The following is a 19,915-nucleotide window of genomic DNA, read 5'->3' on the forward strand; positions in this document are numbered from 1 at the left end:
GATTTTCTTAGGGGTTAGGATAGATAATTGGGGGTGGGCCTTTGCCAAGGGCTCCAGAGAGAAGATGGCATCTGAGCGTGAGAAGAACCAGGTTATGTTGGGGCTTACTAGGTGGAGGGACCAACCTGTGCAGAGGCACCCAGGGGATAGAGGACTTGGGACAGTGGAGGAAGGGTATGCCAATGCAGGCCTCAGAAGTGTGACTGGAGTGGGGAGGTGCAGAGAAGCCTGGTTCAGGATGAAGTGGGAGAGATTGTAGAGACCATTCCAGATCATGAAGGGTTCCCTGGGGTCACAATCAGGGGCTGGATTTCATTTAAGTGAGACAGAAGCTGTCAGAGGGGCTCCGGCTGGGATCCAGACGTGGGGCTTTCGGTGGGTCGTGGACATCTGAAGCCAAGAATGTGGGCTTCCAGGGAGAGCTTAGGCCAATCTTCCCTGAGGACCTCAGGACAGGGAGATGACTCTTCCTCTCTGTGGTGCCTGGGAATCTCTGGACACGAGGTAACTACAGAGGAACTTGACTGGCCGGGATCTTTCTCTCTGGTAACTTGGACGTTTCTGGAAGGAAAGAGAAAGCCAGTCACATGCATGGAGAATCTCGAGAGTCATAGAACTGGGTGGAGGGACCAAGGAAGGGCAAGGAGTGCTCCTCAGACCCTTGTGCATAATCAGCCTGACCATTGCCTCTCAGGCCCCGGAAGAATCCCCTGTTCATTGTGGACCTGGTGCTGGACAGCTCAGGGGTGCACTACAGCACAGCGCTGGAGCAGTTTGAGACATCTCTGCTCAATCTCTTTGACAAGGGAATCCTGGCCACCCACTCTGTGCCCCAGTTGGAGAAGGTACACATTGCAGCTTGGGCAGGTCCTGGGTACCTGCTTCCCTATCTGTTAGTGGCTCTCCAAGCTGCAGGGTGCTGCCACCAATATCAGAGCTGTTAAAGTTCTACAACAGGTCTCCCAATTGGCGGGCAGTATGCTTGGCCCTGAAGTTCTCAAATATCTTCTTTAATCCTCACCATAAACTGAATTGTGAGCTCTTCACATCTCCACTTTGTAAACCTGGAGAAGTTCCGTTTTTAGCCTCTGTCCCAGAGCTGCTAAGAGTGAAAACTGCAATTTGAATCCTGGACTTGCAGGACTAATACTGCCACAGCCCTGAGTCCTACTCCTTTGATCCCACCCAGCTTCTGGCCTCTCTCTCTCTCTCTCTCTCTTTTTGTACCTGAGGTGTGAAAAGAAACAGGTTATGTTGGGGCTACTTGGTGGAGGGACCAATCTTTGCAGAGGCACCCAGAGACAGAGGACTTGGACAGTGGGCACTTAACCACTGAGCCACATCCCCAGTCCTTTTTAAATGTTTATTTAGAGACAGGGTCTTGTCAAGTTGCTTAGGACCTCACTAAGTTGCTGAGGCTGGCTTTGAACTCATGAACTTCCTGCCTCAGCCTCCAGAGCCACTAGGACTGGCCTCTCTCTTCATCCTGAGAGTGAACAAGGGCCAACATCCACACAGGGGACTAGTGTACCCAGCTACACGTAGCCCACTCCCTAGACCCCCAAAACCCTGCAACTCAAGTCCCCTCTCATCTCCCCTGCCAGTCAGTCAGCAACATGGTCGCCCCTTCTGCTCTTTTCCTTGGAACTGGGCTAAGTGAGGCCAGGCAGAGGAGGATATTGTCCCTCAGTGGGCCTCATGGTGGCTTCTGGCCTCGAATTGGTCTTCAGCCCCCTGTAGGACTTGCCACTCCATGCTTTGAGCACTGTCACCCACTCAGTTTTGAGATCACACCCTGCCCCTGCTTGCCTAGCTCCCTGGGAGCACAGCTGAATTTCCAGTCCCTCTGCCCACCTACCCCACAGCTCATCCAGTTCTGCCCCTTCTGGCCCCTTTTCTCCTAGATGGTGATGGAGGACATCTTTATCAGCGGCGACCCTCTGCTAGAGTCCGTGGGGCTTCATGAGCCACTTGTGGAGGAACTCAGGTCCACCATCACCAATGCTCTGCACAAGGCCATGATCCCCCTGCAGGCCTACGCCAAGGAGTACAGAAAGTACCTGGAGCTGAACAACAACGACATCAGTGTCTTCCTCAAGTGCGTGCGTGCTTCTGCGTGTATGTGTTCAAGCCTGAGTGTGTCCGTGTGTATCCCCCCCCACCTTGCTCACTCTGCTCTGCCCCTCACCTGTGCACCCTGTCCTAAGGGCCTACCAGACCCAGTGTCCATCGGCAAATGAGGTGCGGGAGGTGGTGAAGACCCACCTGAAGGAGAAAGAGATCCTGGACAACTCGCTGCCCAGCAGCATCATCATCGGGCCCTTCTACATCAACGTGGACAATGTCAAGCAGAGCCTGTCCAAGAAGCGCAAAGCCCTGGCCACTTCCATGCTAGACATCCTGGCCAAGAACCTGCACAAGGAGGTGGACAGTGTAGGTGCCCACCGGCCTTGCCCCAGTGACCACAGCTTCAATACAAGCATCCTTGTGTAGCTGATATACTCCTGCTAGCAATATGTCCCCAAGCAGGGTCAGGGGTATCTGCAGAGGCCTAGGCCAAGAGAAGGAAATGGAAGTCCCCCTGTCTTGATCTTGAGCTGTCCGGTGTAGGAGGTAGCTTTCTCCTTTCCTGGACTCACAGAGACCTGGGAAGCCCTGACTTAGCATACCCTGGAATCGATGGTTCTGCAGAGCTAAGGATATGCCAATGCAGGCCTCAGAAGTCCTGAGTGTGTTGGTGGGACCAGAAAAATCTGGGAGGATAAAGCCTACTGAGAGATACCCTTGCCTCTCGAGAGACCTCAGCAACCCAGGGAGTGTCTTTCATAGAAAGCACTGTAGAGTGATGGGGGTGGAAGGGTTACCTGTTGGGAGCCACAAGGGGCCATAGAAGGAGAAGCAGGCCCCAAAGAAGGCAAACAAGGGTCACATAGTCTTCCCCGGCCTTCTTCCCACTGTCAGATCTGCGAGGAATTCCGCGCTATTAGCCGCAAGATCTACGAGAAGCCCAACAGCATTGAGGAGCTGGCCGAGCTGCGAGAGTGGATGAAGGGCATCCCCGAGAAACAAGTGGGGCTGGAGGTAAGGTGGGCACATGGGACTGGGGACCGGTGTTCAGGAGGAGCCTGGTAGGACTGGAAGTCTAGTGGGCACTTGGGGAACTCGATGCTGGAGGTACTGGGCTTAATATTCAGGGACTGGGGACAGGGGCAGGGCTGGGAGATTGGGAGTTGAGAGGCTGGAGGTGAGGTAGATACCAGGAGGACATGTGGACTTCAGGAGGTTGTGGGGGCATTGGCAGATACGAGGAGCTATACAGTGTGGGAGGTCACAAGGACTGAAGGCATGGGTCAGGGGCCTGGAAACTACAAATGAGGTGGTCATGGTTCTTGGAGCCCTGGCCCTGCTGCTGGTCTCTCCACCCTGTCCATCTCCTTCTACCCAGGCCTCTCCTCTCTGGAAGGGAACAGTCCCTCCCTAGTCCCCAGTCACTTCAGATAGCCCCGTCCCAATAGACCCTTTCCCTAGCACAGTTCTTATCACCCCCATTCATGTAGGAGCGGATTATCAAAGTCATGAGTGACTACGAGGTCATGGACGAATTCTTTTACAACCTCAGCACAGAGGACTTCAATGACAAGTGAGTGGGAACATTGTCTCCCACACTCGCAGGGAATGGGGAAGGAGGTGCTACAGGGTTTCTCATGTGTCCCAGCTGCTACAGGTTGTGAAATCATATCAAAATGCCTTGCCAAGCTGGGTGCAGTGGCCTGGAATAGCAGCCACTTGGGAGGCTGAGGGAGGAAGATCACAAGTTGAAGGCCAGTCTCCGCAGTTTAAGGAAACCTTGTCTCAAAATTAAAATTAAAAAGGGATGGGGACATAGCTCAGCGGTTAAATCCCCAGTCCGAAAGAAAGAAAGAAAGAGAGAGAGAGAGAGAGAGAAAGAAAGAAAGAAAGAAAGAAATGTCTTGCCAAGATGAAAGAGGTCATGGCTCCACACAGGGGCCAGGACCAGGCAGGGCCAGGTAATCAATGGAGCAGAAAGAAATCATTTGGGGCACAATCCTCTTGGTGGAGGGGCCCACCTGCTTCTTCAGTCTAGTCTCTGTCCCGTCAACAATGTGATACACATGGTTACCTGGACCTAGACCCCTGCTTTGTGGTTGAGGGGCACTGAGAGAAGGCAAGGCCCCACCTGGTGGGCAGTCTTTGGGCCACTAGAAACCCCTGCCCCAGCCCTGCCTCCCAGACAAGTTGGGGAGCTTCAAGAGCATCAGGGCCCTGCTCAGGAACTCCAAGACACCAGCCTGGCAGGTGCTCAAGAGGGGCCTCCCCTCAGGGTTGCCATCCATATGGCTATGGCAGGTGGAATTCCCAAGTTCCATGGATGGCCTACATTAGCTAAGCAGAGGGAATTGGTCTGATAGGAAGGAAGCTGGCCTGGTGGCCTTGGTTTGTCACCAATGTTGCTTTGCCTCATGTGAGGTGAGGCCCTACCGTCCCTGGGGCTTCAGAGGGAACTTAGCATTTCTCTTCTCATTTCTGCTTCCTCCTGGGCACATTGGGTATGCACCTCACTGCAAGCCGACCGCAGCTCCCAAAGGTTAGGGCAGAGGTGGCCTCCCTGTTGATGGAAGGTGGTATCTCTCCGCTCAGTTGGACTTCCCAGTTTCCCAGTCCCAGCTGACTCTAACTGCTACCTAGGTTCCCCCAATCCTGCTCTTACCGAGGCTCCAGGTTCCTGGAGGAGTATCCTTGTCTGGCCTCTCCACCCCATCATTTCAGCTGTGGCATTTCTCCCCATCCCAACTCCCATCCCGGCCAGGTGGGCTGCCAGCAACTGGCCCTCTAAGATCCTCGGGCAGTTAGAGATGGTGCGGCAGCAGCATATCGAGGAAGAAGAAAAGTTCCACAAAATCCAGGTCATGGATCAGAACAACTTCCAGGAGAAGCTGGAAGGGCTGCAGGTGGGGCTTGGTGGAGGGCTCTGTACTAAGATCCTCTACACACACACATACACACACACACACACACTGTGCTGCAGGCCTGGCCTCATTTCTTGCATTTAAGACATGTTTTGTCAATGCATGATGGATGCGTGGATAAGTGAATGGATACACGGCTGAAAAAATGAACAGAGAGGCCAAAGAGAAGCCTGAGCAGCAAGCTTCAGAAGAATTCAGAGGAGTGGGCCCTAAGTCTTCTCTTGTGTCCGTGCTGCCCCAGTGGGCAGTGGGCACAAGTGGTTAGGGCACTGAGTCTCCCCCTCCTTTCCCCGAGCATTGCCAGGTCACCATAGGGCAGTCAGCCTGCCTGTAATGGGCTACCAACCTGTCACTCCAAAGTCCCCTCAGAGCTGGGAGGAGTCAAAGCCCCAGGAACTCAGGTTTCTTGGGGTGGGAGTAGGCAGACACATGGGCATGGTGGTGCTTCAGGGGCATGTGACCCTTGCTTCTTGGCTTGCAGCTTGTGGTAGCTGGCTTCTCCATCCACGTGGAGATTGCAAGAGCACACGAAATTGCCAACGAGGTGCGGCGGGTCAAGAAGCAGCTGAAGGACTGCCAGCAGTTGGCTATGCTCTACAACAACCGCGAGCGCATCTTTGGCTTGCCCGTCACCAATGTAGGCCTCCCGCAGGCACTGTCCCCTCTTGATCCCCCGGGCTTCAGGAAGCAGCTTGCAGCTATAGTCACAAGCAGAATCCAGCTGCTGTGCCCAGGGCTCTGACATGTTGGGGCAGGACTCTGAGCATGCTGCAGAGGGGAGATAATCTGACCTTGACTTTCAGGAGGCTACTGGAAAGACGCAGGAGACCATAGCCTGGGAGGGACAGAAAGAAGGGAGGCCATGCCTGGGTCTCTGGCACAGGAACAGGGATAGCACTCAGGAACAAGGAGGGAGCAGAGTAGCTGGCCCAAGTAGGAGCAGGGTGGAGAGAGCCTGGGGAGCATCCCAACCCTGCCCTTGGTCCCTGCAGTACGACAAGCTTTCCAGGATGGTGAAGGACTTCCAGCCTTACCTGGACCTCTGGACCACAGCCTCCGACTGGCTGCGCTGGTCTGAAAGCTGGATAAATGACCCCCTGATAGCCATTGATGCCGAGCAGCTGGAGAAGAACGTAGTTGAGTCCTTCAAGACCATGCATAAGTGCGTAAAGCAGTTCAAGGACATCCAAGGTAGGTGGCCAAGCCAGCCTGTCCCCACCTTCCCCCTGCCGATGTTGGCTGCCTCTTATGCCTGCCTCCCTACCCAACAGCCTGCCAGGATGTGGCCTTAGATATTCGAGCCCGCATTGAGGAGTTCAAGCCATACATCCCGCTGATCCAGGGCCTGCGCAACCCTGGCATGCGGAACCGGCACTGGGATATACTGTCCAATGAGATCAACATCAATGTCAGGCCCAAGGCCAACCTGACCTTTTCCCGCTGCCTCGAGATGAACCTGCAGGACCATATTGAAAGTATCAGCAAGGTGGCTGAGGTGGCTGGCAAGGAGTATGCCATCGAGCAGGTAAGCAGCCAGCAGCAGACCCACCCCACCCCACCGGATTGGCCCTGTCAAACCTTAGCACTTGGCCTCCGGCCTTTGCAATGACAGCCACTTGGGAGACTGATAGTAATTGGCCCCATTCCTGGGGCCATCATGCCCAGTGGGTAAGGTGCATTCTATTAAGTGAGTTAATCATGTATGTAAAGTGATTGGCTATTATTCCTCAGTTACTCCTCTCAAGATTCCAGGAAAAAGTTGATAGCATTATCCTTATTTAGCAGATGAGTACATGAGCTCAGTGGTAGAGTACTTGCCTAGGGTGCACAAGGCCCTAGGTCTGATCCCCAGCACCACTAACTAAATAAACAATAGATGAGTACCTTAAGGCTCAGGGTGGTTCAGCAACTGGCCAAGGTGACACAGTCAGAACCAGGACCAGCACCCACACTGGTAACTTTGCTGCCTCCCAACACATGCGTGTAAGTGTGTCATATACATGTAGCACATGTAGGAGAGTGAGTCAGAAAAGGGCCCACTGAGGACTTGTGGACCAGGTAACCTAGTGTATCTTCCAGAGGGCCCTACGCAGAAGTCATTCACTAGGTCTGTTCTTCCCTGACCAGTGCTGGTCAGAGAGCATGATGGCCAGCCCCTTCCTGGGACCCAGCCTTGATTCATCCCCTACCCCAGGCACTGGACAAGATGGAGAAGGAGTGGTCAACCATCCTGTTCAACGTGCTGCCCTACAAGGAGACAGACACCTACATTCTCAAGAGCCCAGATGAGGCCTCACAGCTGCTGGACGACCACATCGTCATGACCCAGAGCATGTCCTTCTCACCCTACAAGAAGCCCTTCGAGCAACGCATCAACTCCTGGGAGAGCAAACTAAAGCTGACCCAGGTAGGCCCCCTTTCCCCTGTCTTTTCTCTCCCTCCCCACCCCCAGAGAACCCTGTCTCATAAGGGGATGGGGGCTTGAAGCAGTGGAGGGTCTTGCCCATATTCTCTGAGCTCCTGGCTCTCTGATAGGCCCTCCATTCAGAAGAGGGTGACCAGGATGGGTGGGCTGTCCATCTATGACATATGGCCACTGAAAAAAAGCAGTAGGGATGTGAAGAGGACAGGATTAGTCCAAAAAATATGGTTACTAACAGACCTTCAAAGGGCAAAACCATTGTAACAGTTGAAATTTGTGTGCTGGACACCATGAGGCCCCAAAGCTCTCATTATCCTTTCCCACACTGCCCTCAACCATATCTCATTTGGATCTACCTTGGGGAGAGGGAGCCAGGGCATTGGGACTGTTCTTGTCTCTGGCTTTCAAAACCAGAGGCAGAGGCAGCCCATAGAGCCCTGAAAAACAGGCCTGAAGGTATGTCTGACAGTCCCTTCTTGGGGCCTTTCTGAGAGGCCTCCAGTGAAGGCCAGAAACTGGATGAGAAGGGCTTATCTCTACGCCCCAGGACCACCTAGAGATTCCTGAGCTGATCAGCACTGCCCCTAGGTGTTCTTCCTTTGTTTATAATGTCTTGTTTGTTTTTGTTTTGGGTACTGGGGATTGAACCCAAGGTGCTTCACCACTGAGCCACATACCCAACCCTTTTTTATATTTTATTTTGAGATAGGGTCTCGCTGAGGTGCTTAGGGCCTTGCTAAGTTGCTGAGGCTGGCTTTGAACTCATGTTCCTCCTATCTCGGCCTCCCAAGTTGCTGGGATTACAGGCCTGCACTACTCAGCTCCACTGCAGTTTTATCCCCACTTTCCATTTTCTCTAAGGCTCAGTAAAAGCATTTTGCCAACTCTCCCAACATGTACCTGCAAAGTAATCTCACTGAGTCCCTTGGTCAGTGCCTCATATAGAGGCTATCATCATGCTGGGCCCTTGGTGATCCAGGGGCAGAACTGGCCCCTTAGTGGACTGAGGGCTTCCCAAAGGCAGTAGCCAGGCCCTGTTCCCCTACTCCTCCTGGTGCCCACATGGACCTGGCATGGCCCTGGCCAAAACTGACTGTGGCACACAGTTCACGAGGAGGAGATAAATGAATGAATTTGCAATGATGAGAGAAGATGAGAGGTGGTTCCTAAATGGGGAGTTGGGAGGCAGAAGGGGGAAATAGCTTTTTTTAAAGATGTCTCACCCTTGAACTGAGGTTTCAAAGACCATTTTAGGTATCTCAAGATCCCGAAAATGAACCTCAGAGAATGCTAGGGTCATGCACTCCAGAGAACTACCAGGACACTTTCTTCTGTCACCTTGAGGTTTGCTGGCTTGGGCATGGTCCCTCATAGGAAGAGCAGAAACCTTGGCTCTTCCAAGAGAAGAGGGCATGGACTTCCTATGGGTAATGGGATTTCTCTGGAGGGCAGGCATCCCTCTTCCTGGTTTTCTCATGGAGTTCCATGCTTACAGCACCATCTAGAAATTTCCCTGTGGACACTGGCTCTGGTGCCCAGCACTCTGATGAAACAAAATGACTTGATCATGAGGAACAGAACCCAACTCAGACCTCAGGCCCTGGCAGTTCATATCCTCACCTTACCCTGTCCCACTTGCCTAGGAGGTACTGGAGGAATGGCTGAACTGTCAGCGGGCCTGGCTCTACTTGGAGCCCATCTTCAGCTCTGAGGACATCACCCGGCAGCTGCCTGTAGAGAGTAAGCGCTATCAGACCATGGAGCGGATCTGGAGGAAGATCATGAAGAATGTCTACGAGAACCGCGAGGCAAGTGTGGCAGAGCTGGCGAGCAGTTAAGACCCCCAAGGGGCCTGGTCACATTGTTGGGAGTCTCCCAGTCTCTTCCCTCCTAAAACAAGGACTGGAGAACACATCTAAGGCTTTGATTGTAGCCCATGTCCTGGGTTCCCTAGTCCCAGAGGTGCTCCTCAGAAGCACCACAGTTGATGGTTTGGAGATTTGCCAACTACACTATCATTTTAGAGGCCCTGTCAAGTCCTGCAGCAAAGCAAACTTCTTACCTTCGTTTAACCCTCATTTTTTTTTTTTAATCATAGACTTTTTTTCTGTGGAGTTGGCAGGGCTGATGGAGGCAGCCCCTGACTCAGGGACAATTTTCCTGCCTCTTCCTTCCTTCTGGAGGTCTCTAGGTGGTGTGGGCGAACCTGCCTTGCAACCTCCCAGTTGGAGCATGCTCACATTCACTTGTTCTCATGCCTCCCTAACCCCTGCAGGTAATCAATGTGTGCGCTGACCAGAGATTGCTGGACAGCCTTCGGGACTGCAACAAGCTGCTGGACCTGGTGCAGAAGGGCCTCAGCGAGTACCTGGAAACCAAGCGGAGTGCCTTCCCCAGGTAGGCATCATGGCCCTTGTCCACTGTCAGTGTCAGCCCTTGAGGATGAACATCAAGGGCCCTGCCAGGCTAGGGGGCAAGAATGTTAAGTGGTGCCAAGGCTGCCAGGGCCCAGAAAGCCTGCCTGACCCATTCTTTCATCCCTGTTCCCATGGCAGATTCTACTTCCTATCTGATGACGAACTACTGGAGATCTTGTCCCAGACAAAGGACCCCACAGCCGTGCAACCCCACCTGCGCAAGTGCTTCGAGAACATTGCCCGGGTATGTAGCTGGGCTTGGGACTCAGGGCCAGGACCCCTGGGGCACATTCCAGGAAGAACATCCCTTGTGTCAAGCTCTCTTAGTGGGGATAAGGTGGAAATTTAGAGTCTGGTCTTCAGAGACACACCTGGGGCTAGAGGGAGGAAGGTCAGCTACAGAACTGTCCCCTGTCTTCTCAGGGTTGGGGGATCTTGGCTCCCAATTCATCTAAGGGCTCTCTGTCCCCCAGCACACTGAGGTGTTGGCTAGATCAAGACACCCATGAGGTCTGGGACTATAGCCTAATAGTAGAACATTTGCCTTGCACATGGGAGGCACTGGGTTCCATCCTCAGCACCACGTAAAATAAATAAAATAGAGGTATTGTCCACCTACAACTAAAAAAAAAAAAAAAAAGTTGTCTAGTTTAATGGTTGTAAAGTTGCATCCAGAGAGAGAGAGAGAGAGAGAGAGAGAGAGAGAGAGAGAGAGAGACCATGAGGCCAAAAGGCTCACAACCTTCCTCATCTCCTCCTGTTCCTCAAAGAAGATTATACAGACCTGAACAGAACACAGACACACAGGACAGACTGAGCCTCCTTCCCCAAGGGTCTGCATCAGGCCAGGGCTGGGGCACAGCTCGGGACCTGCAGTCAGAGAAGTCCCAGCCAAGAGAGACATTCAGGTTCCCTTCCAAAGCAGGAGGGCACCAGTGGGAGGGGTCAGCTTCTAGTTTACTCAGAGTAACCCTGTTCTCGCCCCCACCACCACCACCACCATGGCTGCAGCTGCTGTTCCAGGAGGACCTGGAGATCACACACATGTACTCTGCGGAGGGTGAAGAGGTGAAGCTGACCTTCTCCATCTACCCAACCAGCAACGTGGAGGACTGGTTGCGGGAGGTGGAGCAGAGCATGAAGGCCAGCGTGCGCAACTTCATTGAGAGGGCCATCCTGGCCTATCCCACAGTGAGCACGCCCTGCCATGGAGCCTTCCTGCCACCCTCCATGTTGCTCCCTTCCCAGGCCCTCTCTGTGCTCCCACCTGCTTCCTCCTTAGGCCACAGCCCTAATGCCAGTTGTTCTCATCTTTATGGGATCTCTGGGGACTCAGGCGGGAATCAGAAACCTTCCTTTCTACACACACTCCAGAAAGTGAAATTCCTCCTAATAATAATCATAATCACACTCACCCCAAGCCCTGGGCTGGAATAACACCTGCAGACTTCTCTAGGCCCTCCCATCAGCCACTGGGCTACAGGGCAAGGCACCTCACAGAGGAGGTTCAGAGGTGTTTTCTATTCTATTGTGATTTGCAAGAGCAGAGCCAGAATTTGAATCCGGGACTGTGTTCCCTGATCTGGGGCTCCCACCTGTCTGCTCCAAGGTCTCATCTGCTTAGGAAAAATGATTCTGCCTACCCAGGGCATAATGGCATCTCTCTTTAAGGGAAAGGTGCAATTGATCTCTCTCTCTTTTTTTTTTGGTACCAGGGATTAAACCCAGGGGCACTTAACCACTGAGCCATATCTGCAGCCCATTTTATATTTTATTTAGAGACAGGATCTCACTGAATTGCTTAGGACCTCTCTAAGCTGCTGAGGCTGGCTTTGAACTTGAGATCTTTTTGCCTCAGCCTCCAGAGCTACTTGGATTATCTGCGTGCACCATTGTGCCCGGCCTTCATGTCCACAATTGACCCTTTGAGCCCAGAGATTTTAAAGGCCAAAGCACAAACAACATTTAAAGGAAGAAGAGGGGAAGGGTCAGAGCTGGAAAGTGCCTAGATCAACCTGCCCCTGTTGTCTTTTCAGATGCCCAGGACCCAGTGGGTTCTGAATTGGCCTGGCCAGGTGACCATTGCTGGCTGCCAGACCTACTGGACCATGGAGGTGGCACAGGCTCTGGAGGTCAACAACCTCAGCACTGATCTGTTCCCCAAGCTCTCCGAGCAGGTGGGAATGAAGAGGATCACTACTCCTTGCACCCTTGATGCCCCCCGGAGAGCCCAGACCTCCAGGAACTTTTTCCTATATTGATCTGGAAGAGGCCTAGGGTTGGGTTCAAAAAGCAGGTCAGGAACCCCTGAAATGTGTCTCACAACAGCAACCAGCAGAAGGGACTGGGGGCCTGAGGAGGCTCTGAGGCCAGGCAGGTGCCCCTCTTCCAATGGTCAGTGAGGGAAGCACATGCCCATGTCTCTCCTGCACTGTCCCTTGGGCCTTTCTGGCTCCATACCAACACTCCAGCCTCCAGCCCCTCAGCAGGCTCCACCAGGCCCTGAAGGTTCAGATGCCATGCATATGTCTCCATTTTTATTTACTTCCCTCCCCCTGCCTGGTCCCTGCTCCCCTGCTCTCCTAGACTATCAGTCCTTGGAGAGAGGAACTCTGTGTGGCAGAACCCACCCTCGGTACCAGGGAGAAGTCTCCCTGCAGATAGCAGACAGCTGACAGTGTCCCCATTCCTGCAGCTCAGTGACCTGGTAGCCCTGGTACGAGGGAAACTGTCCCGTATGCAGCGGGCGGTGCTGTCAGCACTGATCGTCATCGAGGTCCATGCCAAGGACGTGGTGAAAAAGCTGATCGAGGAGCACGTGGTCAGTGTGAATGATTTTGAGTGGATCTCACAGCTCAGGTGAGGGCCAGAGTGGCTGTCAGGATGGGGCCCAGAGAGGGATGAACAGTCACTTAACAAGGAGCTGATCCTGGCCCTTGAGGCTCTGGGACAAGCTGGGCAGGGGGGTTTTAAAACCCTCATTCCTCAAAAGAACCCCCTCTGCTCAGCTACATGCCTGCCTGTGGCCTGTGGTCCCATGACCAGGTACCCATCTCCCTGTACTGCCAGGTACTACTGGACCAATAATGATCTGTACATCCGGGCTGTGAATGCTGAGTTCATCTATGGCTACGAGTACCTAGGCAACAGTGGGAGGCTGGTGATCACACCCCTCACTGACAGGTGCCGGTCCCCTCCCCAGTTGGGTTGGTTTTTTGTTTTGTTTTGTTTTTGGTATTAGGGAGTGAATCCAGGGGTGCTTAACTACTGAGCCATGTCCCCAGCCCTTTTTTGTATTCTATTTAGAGACAGGGTCTCACTGAGTTATGTAGGGCCCCACTAAGTTGCTGAGGTTGGCTTTGAATCCGCGATCCTCCTCCTCAGCCTCCTGAGCCGCTGGGATTACAGGCGTGTTCCACCATGCCAGGCCCCAGTTGGGACTGGAGTAAGGGAAGAGAATTGGCCACACGTCAGCCAGCTCTGTGGGTCCCTGAGCAAAGCTCTCCAGGCCTATGACGTGGGACAGGGAGAACACTGAGCAGGTAGTCATAGGCTCCAATCCTGACCCCAACAGCCAGGCTGGGCACATCTGGGACCCAAGAGGAGAGAGGACCCAAAAGAAAGAGCTGTGGAAAGCCCCAGGAAGGGGAAGTGCCCAGGACATAGGTGGCCTTCCTCTGTCCTACAGGTGCTATCTGACTCTGACTGGGGCCCTGCACCTCAAGTTTGGTGGTGCTCCAGCTGGTCCAGCTGGCACAGGGAAGACAGAGACCACCAAAGATCTGGGCAAGGCCTTGGCCATACAGACGGTTGTGTTCAACTGCTCTGACCAGCTCGACTTCATGGCCATGGGCAAGTTCTTCAAGGGCCTGGCCAGGTGAGGCTGGGGTGTGAGGTGGCACCAGAGAGGGCATAAAGACTGAGCCCTCTTCCTGGGGAGGGCCAGGTGAGGAGCATCATAGGACAGTGGGGGCCAGGAGGGCTCTGAATGCACCTCCTCCACTCTCACAGTGCTGGGGCCTGGGCCTGCTTTGACGAGTTCAATCGGATCGACATTGAGGTGCTGTCTGTGGTGGCACAGCAGATCACCACCATCCAGAAGGCACAGCAACAGCGGGTGAGCCACCCCCCACCATTGCCATCAGCTCTGTCACCAGGGGTTCCCATGCCGCAGGTGGAAAGCCAGGCCATCAGGCCTGCCTAGTGCCAGCCTCTCATCTCACAGGGGCATGGCACTGTCCACGAGCCACCACCATTGCAGAACTGTGTCTTGAGGGGCTTTGTAGCTTATCAGGAAGCCCCACATTTTTATCCTGGTCTGGTGGCAGATCCCAGGCCAAGCTGGGACAGATAAAGGGGTCCCTGCCTGTGTCCTGATGCTAATGCAAAGCCCTGGATATTGGTTCTCTCTCTAGCCTTGTTCAAGGTCCCCAGGGATCTTGTCCTGGAGATGAGAGATGAGAGCTGAGAGGCTGGTGGTTACTCCCTGCAAGGGAGAGCCCTGGCGCCTAGTCAGGGCTGAGTTTGTCTAAGTCTGGGAAGATCAGTATCAGGAATTGGAAGTAGAGAGAGTGGAAAGCAAAAAAGTATGTGGGACCTCAAAAGGACCAGAGCTGGGGCTAGGGTTGTAGCTCAGTGGTAGAGCACTTGCCTAGCATAGTCTGAGACCCACATACCATTGCCTGGGCTCGATCCTCAGCACCACATAAAGATAAATAAATAAAGGTATTGTATCCATCTACAACTACAAAAAAATGTTTTTTTAAAAAAGGACCAGAGCCAGGACCTGGGAGGCCATGGGTGCTCACTGGGACCTGAGGTCTTAAGCCAGATCCTGAAAGAAAGTCCATCCATGACCAGGGGTCCAGTACTAGCTGACACGCTGCCATCAGGACAGGGGAATGAGTAGCAGAAAGGAAGGCACATCCAGAGGAAGGGATAGGGCTGGGCAACCCCTGCCCCAAGTAAGTTCACCCCCTGACCCCTACCCAACACAGGTGGAGCGCTTCGTATTTGAGGGTGTCGAGATCCCACTTGTACCATCCTGCGCAGTGTTTATCACCATGAATCCAGGATACGCAGGCCGCACTGAACTGCCTGACAATCTGAAGGCAAGTTCAGGCCCCGGGTGCTCCGGGTGGACTCAACTTTGTCTGTGCCATGGGATCCCCGGGTGGAAGGCCTGGGTTTCAAGATAATAAATCATTTATTTAAGGACACACAGCTGCCTGGATAAAAGGAGCCGTGGTTCTCTATGATAGATCTCCTGCCCAAGGGTCCTGAGGCCCAGCCACAGAGGGATGCCCCACACTTGTCCTCGGGGCATGGGAGAAGTCAGGGATGCTCATGCATGTGAAGGCCATCTGATAGGAGCCATTAGGCTAGGCCTACAGAAGAAATGGGAAGCCAAGAGAGGCCACCTGTTTCAGACAAACACAGAGGACCTGTTGTTTCTAATGGCCAAAACTGTCCAGCCACAGAGCAAATGGAAGGCTCAGTCATGGCAGGCATGATGCAGAAAGGAATCCCAGCATTAGCCAGGGAGGAAGGTCAGGTGAAGCTGCCTTCTGAGGAGCAGATAGTTCAGAGAGTGGGTGGGTACCCTGTGGCTGGGTGAAGTCTGAGACCCACATACCATTGCCCAGGCACTCTTTCGGCCTGTCGCCATGATGGTCCCGGATTATGCCATGATTGCTGAGATCTCCCTCTACTCCTTTGGATTCAATGAGGCTAATGTGCTCGCTAAGAAGATCACAACCACCTTCAAGCTGTCCTCTGAGCAGCTCAGCTCCCAGGTGAGGCCTCAGCCAGTTTCCAAAGGCCCTCAGACTGCTCCCCCCACCCCAGCCTCTAGAGATGCTCCAAGTTCACTTTCTATGGAGCACCAGCCAAGGGCCAGGTTCTGTGCTATCTGCTTCACAGACATTACTTTAGACTCTTCCAAGCAACCCTGTGAGATAGGGGTTACATCCCTGTTTCTCAGGTGAGTATGCTGAGGTCCCGAGCAGCTAAGAGCCTGGCCAGGTTCATGCAGTGCACCGTGGAACAGCAGCAGGAGTCAGGGACTGCCTTCTAATCATCCTCTTTGAACAGTGCCCCTCCCCACCCCCTGTTGAAGCAAACTATCCTACATGGTTCTGGAAATGCCCTCAGCCCTTCCCAAGCCCAGTCTCTACGTGCAGCTTTGAGACCAAGATTTCTGGGATGGGTGCTGGTCTGTGGTCAGGTCTGAGGTAGCTCTCATGGGCTGGCACCATGGGGCAAAGTGAATCACTTAACTATTTTTAACACATCTGCTATATAATGTGGGAGAGACAGGACCAATGGGAAAAGCCACAGTGTTGCAGCCGAAAGGTTAAGCTGGGAAAGATGTTGCAAAGAATGTTAGAAGGAAACTCAAAAGCCATCGAGGCCAACCTATTTGTTGCACAGATGAATCCAAAAAAAAAAAAAAAATTGTTTCCTGTTTCACTCACTTTTTCAAAACAACTTGAGTATATCCCTGCCCTCGGCACTGTGCTGGGACTAGGTATTTAGCATTGACCAAGGCAGTGCAGAGCAGGGGATGTAGAATAGGCAGCCAAATAAAGTGAGATGGCTATTGGGATGGTGAAATGGGTGTGTGGGGGGGTGTCAGAAGAGCCCAAAGGAGGGGCACCCAGACCAGATTGGGGCATGCAGGGGAGTGGTCTCCAAAGAGCTGCAGGGGAACTGACATTTTGAGGGTGAGCTGGGTGAGGTGGCATGGCCAGGTACCAAGTGGGCAGCAGAGTGGCCCACCCATGCCTCCTCCTGAATGGTGACCACAGGATCACTATGACTTTGGGATGAGAGCTGTGAAGACTGTGATCTCAGCTGCTGGGAACCTCAAGCGAGAAAACCCCGATATGAATGAGGTGAGCTCCAGCCATCAGGGCTCCTGGGGCAGGAAATCAGGGCAGCTGGAGAGGAGCCTGACCCTGAAGCTGGTGCCCACACCTGCTTCAGGAGCTGATCTGCCTCCGGGCCATTCGGGACGTGAACGTGCCCAAGTTCCTACAGGAGGACCTCAAACTCTTCTCGGGGATTGTATCTGACCTGTTCCCCACTATCAGGGAAGAGGAGACTGATTACGGCATCCTGGACAAGGCCATCCGCAAGGCCTGTGAGAAGAGCAACCTCAAGGATGTGGAGGGTGAGCCACTGGCCCCTGCCTCCTGCAGTCCCATGCATGTCTGATCTGTGAGCTCATGCTGGCTCAGGCCGGCTTCAGCCATCTTGGAGCCCAGATGGGAGACAGAGGCAAGGCAAACCAAACCTCAGGGTCCCTTATACCTGGCCAAGTGTGCATGGGCAGGGTCTCTCAGTTTGGCATTTGGGGGCAGGGCAGATGTCTCTGACCCTTTCTCTACCCACTAGGTGATAGGAAGCAAGTACTGTTCCCTTCCTGGGACCTCATGATTCAGGCCCGCCTGTCCATGTGGTCCCTTCTTGGGATTTGCTCCATGGGATGCCAGCTGCTTGCTGACAGATTTTCCCTTCTCTGCTTGGATGCTGGTAGTGGGGGAGGGTCACAGCCTAGCCACTGCGAGTCCATCCTGACACAGCTGCTCCCTCCTCTCCTCTCAGTCTATTCCAGCTGGTCTTTTTGGGGGATAGGGGTGCTTCTCCAGGGAGGTGTGCCTGACCACCCTGGCCACACAGACCCCTCCTGTAGGACCTGAGCAATCGGTGAGCTCATGCTCAGCCCTTTAAGGCCTCTCTCCGCATTCTCCACTGCTCTTCAGTTCCATGTGTGGCTCTCATGCCTCTACCTCTAGCCCCCTCCTGCACCGGCCCCAGCAACCTTGTTGAATAAAGCCTTAGACTTTTTTTTTCCCCTCATAGCCTTAGATCATCTTTGCCATCTCTGGTTAATTGGATCCTCTCCCTTTGGCAGGGACCACCAGGCATGCAGTGCCAGAGCCACCACTACCCTTGTGTCAAAATAATACACTCCTTTCCTATCCACATGGGCCTGACCTTCTGCCTGCATCTGTCCTGATAGCTCCTCACTGTCCCTAGGATTCTGTTGCCAAGATTTTGCCTCATATTGTCCAGTACCTTAAGAGGTCTCAGCTTTGTGTAGAAGTTGATTGTGGGGCCTGTGACAGCCAACACTGAGCACGCCTGGGACAACGGACCACCCAAAGGATGTTAGGGAATGACCGTCCCAGTGGGAATACTGGTTGGCATCTAGAAGGTTCCTGAGCAATGCCAGGCTCTGTGCTTAGGGTTTTAGCTGCTTCATAGGCTGCTATGAGGTAGGTACTGCCTCCATTTTCATTTTCCAGATGAGGAAACTGAGGCTCAAGGAATGAAGTAATTAACTCCAGACCACACAAGCTAGGGGCAGAGTCATGGCCCAAGCCTATGCTCTGACCCCTAGGTTCCTCTGCCATGTCCCCGCAGGCTTCCTGACCAAGTGTATCCAGCTCTATGAGACCACGGTGGTGCGGCACGGCCTCATGCTTGTTGGGCCCACAGGCTCTGGCAAAAGTAACGTAAGTGGAGCCCAGCAGGGCAGCCCAGGGCCTGGTCAGAAGGCCTGAGGGGTGTTGCAACTTGGATAGGAGCGTGGGCCTCCTTTGTACCCCCTTGACCTCGAGACTGCTCCTCCCACTTCCTGTGGTCCTCCGTCCCCTCCAGCCCTGCTGTCTGAGGCAACAGGAGGTTCACTCTCAGGTGGCCATCTCCCCAGTGTTACAGAGTCCTAGCAGCCGCCATGACATCGCTGAAGGGGCAGCCGTCCATCAGTGGCGGCGTGTATGAGGCCGTCAATTACTATGTGCTCAACCCCAAGTCTATCACCATGGGCCAGCTGTATGGGGAGTTTGACCTGCTCACCCACGAGTGGTGAGTGCCCCCACCCCCGTTCCCTCTGGTGACTGCTGTACTCCCAGGCCTCTGGAGGCTGTGCGTGGGCCCACTTAGAACAGTGGCAGGTTAGGAGTCCAGGCTCTGCAGCCCGAAGCCTGGAATTCTGTCCACCATTCCACTCCCTCCCTATATGACTTGCCATTCCCCACCTGTGTCCCTGCATCAACACAATGAGGACAATGATGCCATTATTATGGTAAGGTGCGAATGAACTTAACACACGGAAAGTGCCTGGAATCATGTCTGACACACAGTAAATGCTCAGTAAATGGCCCTTGTCCTTGCCCCAAGAGAGTCTGGTGGTCCCTCTCGGGGCCTCTGCTCCCAGGTTAGGACATGCATTTTAGGAGAAGTGCATTGAGCTGGGAGAAGAGCAACTGGATGGAGACCCCTTGAAGATCAGCACCTGAGGATCTTTCATCTGGAGCTATGCTGTTTCTCCAAAGAGTCTCCCTTTTAGCCTGGCACAGTGGCACATGTCTGTGATCTTAGCATTGGGGAGCCTGAGGCAGGAGGATCAAAGTCAGCCTCAGCAACTTAGCAAGGCCCTAAGCAACTCAGCAAGACCCTGTCTCAAAATAAAATATAAAACAGGCTGGAGATGTGGCTTAGTGGTTAAGTGCCCCTGGATTCACTCCCTAGTACCAAAAAAAAAAAAAAAAAAAAAAAACCCTCCCTTTTCTTGGTGAGGCTGTCTGCATGGCTCCAGTATTCTACAACCTAATGGGGGTTGGGTATCAAGAAGGGAGAGTCAACTATTTTTCCCAATGTGAGTCTGTCCTGATTTCCCCATTTCTAGTGAAGGGTTTCACCCATACCTACTAGAGGGAGGCACTCTGCAGGGCAGAGAAAAATATCGCATTAAAGAAACAATTATTCGATACTATCTTTGGAAGCACGGTAAGGAAGACTACTCAGGATACACCATAAGTGTAGGGACAACTGCAACAGGGTCTGCCATGGAGCTCAGTTCTGAATGCAATAGGGACAAGTGGGAATTTATAGCCAAGAGGACACATTGAGGGGAAGAGGCGTTCTGGCTAAGCCAACTAACAGGATTCTGGGTGAAGACAGGTCAGGTGATCAGATCTTACCTGGGAGAGGTGAAAGAGGAGGGTCCTGATTAGATATCAAGGTTGATCAAGTATCCAGGGTGACCAGATATTCAGGGCGACAGTTTCTGGCTGAAC

The 19,915-nt window shown here is 53.4% G+C and overlaps 1 protein-coding gene across 5 annotated transcripts in view; it reads left to right on the top strand.

Moving 5' to 3' along the window:
• Nucleotides 1-19,915, top strand: part of Dnah1 (dynein axonemal heavy chain 1) — a 70,833-nt gene that overhangs the window by 21,342 nt on the left and 29,576 nt on the right. For all 5 annotated transcript variants that reach the window (XM_046452900.1, XM_046452903.1, XM_046452902.1 and 2 more), the window contains 25 exons: nt 695-845; nt 1,905-2,098; nt 2,208-2,433; nt 2,962-3,081; nt 3,558-3,640; nt 4,829-4,970; nt 5,470-5,625; nt 5,981-6,179; nt 6,260-6,513; nt 7,183-7,395; nt 9,054-9,218; nt 9,686-9,807; nt 9,966-10,071; nt 10,839-11,018; nt 11,864-12,004; nt 12,523-12,686; nt 12,897-13,010; nt 13,516-13,704; nt 13,839-13,944; nt 14,825-14,938; nt 15,473-15,622; nt 16,637-16,723; nt 16,815-17,001; nt 18,258-18,349; nt 18,547-18,701. In XM_046452900.1, the coding sequence (XP_046308856.1) occupies nt 695-845; nt 1,905-2,098; nt 2,208-2,433; nt 2,962-3,081; nt 3,558-3,640; nt 4,829-4,970; nt 5,470-5,625; nt 5,981-6,179; nt 6,260-6,513; nt 7,183-7,395; nt 9,054-9,218; nt 9,686-9,807; nt 9,966-10,071; nt 10,839-11,018; nt 11,864-12,004; nt 12,523-12,686; nt 12,897-13,010; nt 13,516-13,704; nt 13,839-13,944; nt 14,825-14,938; nt 15,473-15,622; nt 16,637-16,723; nt 16,815-17,001; nt 18,258-18,349; nt 18,547-18,701 (3,810 nt within the window). The remainder of the gene's footprint in view (nt 1-694; nt 846-1,904; nt 2,099-2,207; nt 2,434-2,961; nt 3,082-3,557; nt 3,641-4,828; nt 4,971-5,469; nt 5,626-5,980; nt 6,180-6,259; nt 6,514-7,182; nt 7,396-9,053; nt 9,219-9,685; nt 9,808-9,965; nt 10,072-10,838; nt 11,019-11,863; nt 12,005-12,522; nt 12,687-12,896; nt 13,011-13,515; nt 13,705-13,838; nt 13,945-14,824; nt 14,939-15,472; nt 15,623-16,636; nt 16,724-16,814; nt 17,002-18,257; nt 18,350-18,546; nt 18,702-19,915) is intronic.

This window comes from Marmota monax, unplaced genomic scaffold (genome assembly GCF_021218885.2).
Source record: "Marmota monax isolate L192 unplaced genomic scaffold, Marmota_monax_Labrador192_F-V1.1 WCK01_AAM20220418_F8-fsc00042, whole genome shotgun sequence".
Classification (NCBI taxonomy): domain Eukaryota; kingdom Metazoa; phylum Chordata; class Mammalia; order Rodentia; family Sciuridae; genus Marmota; species Marmota monax.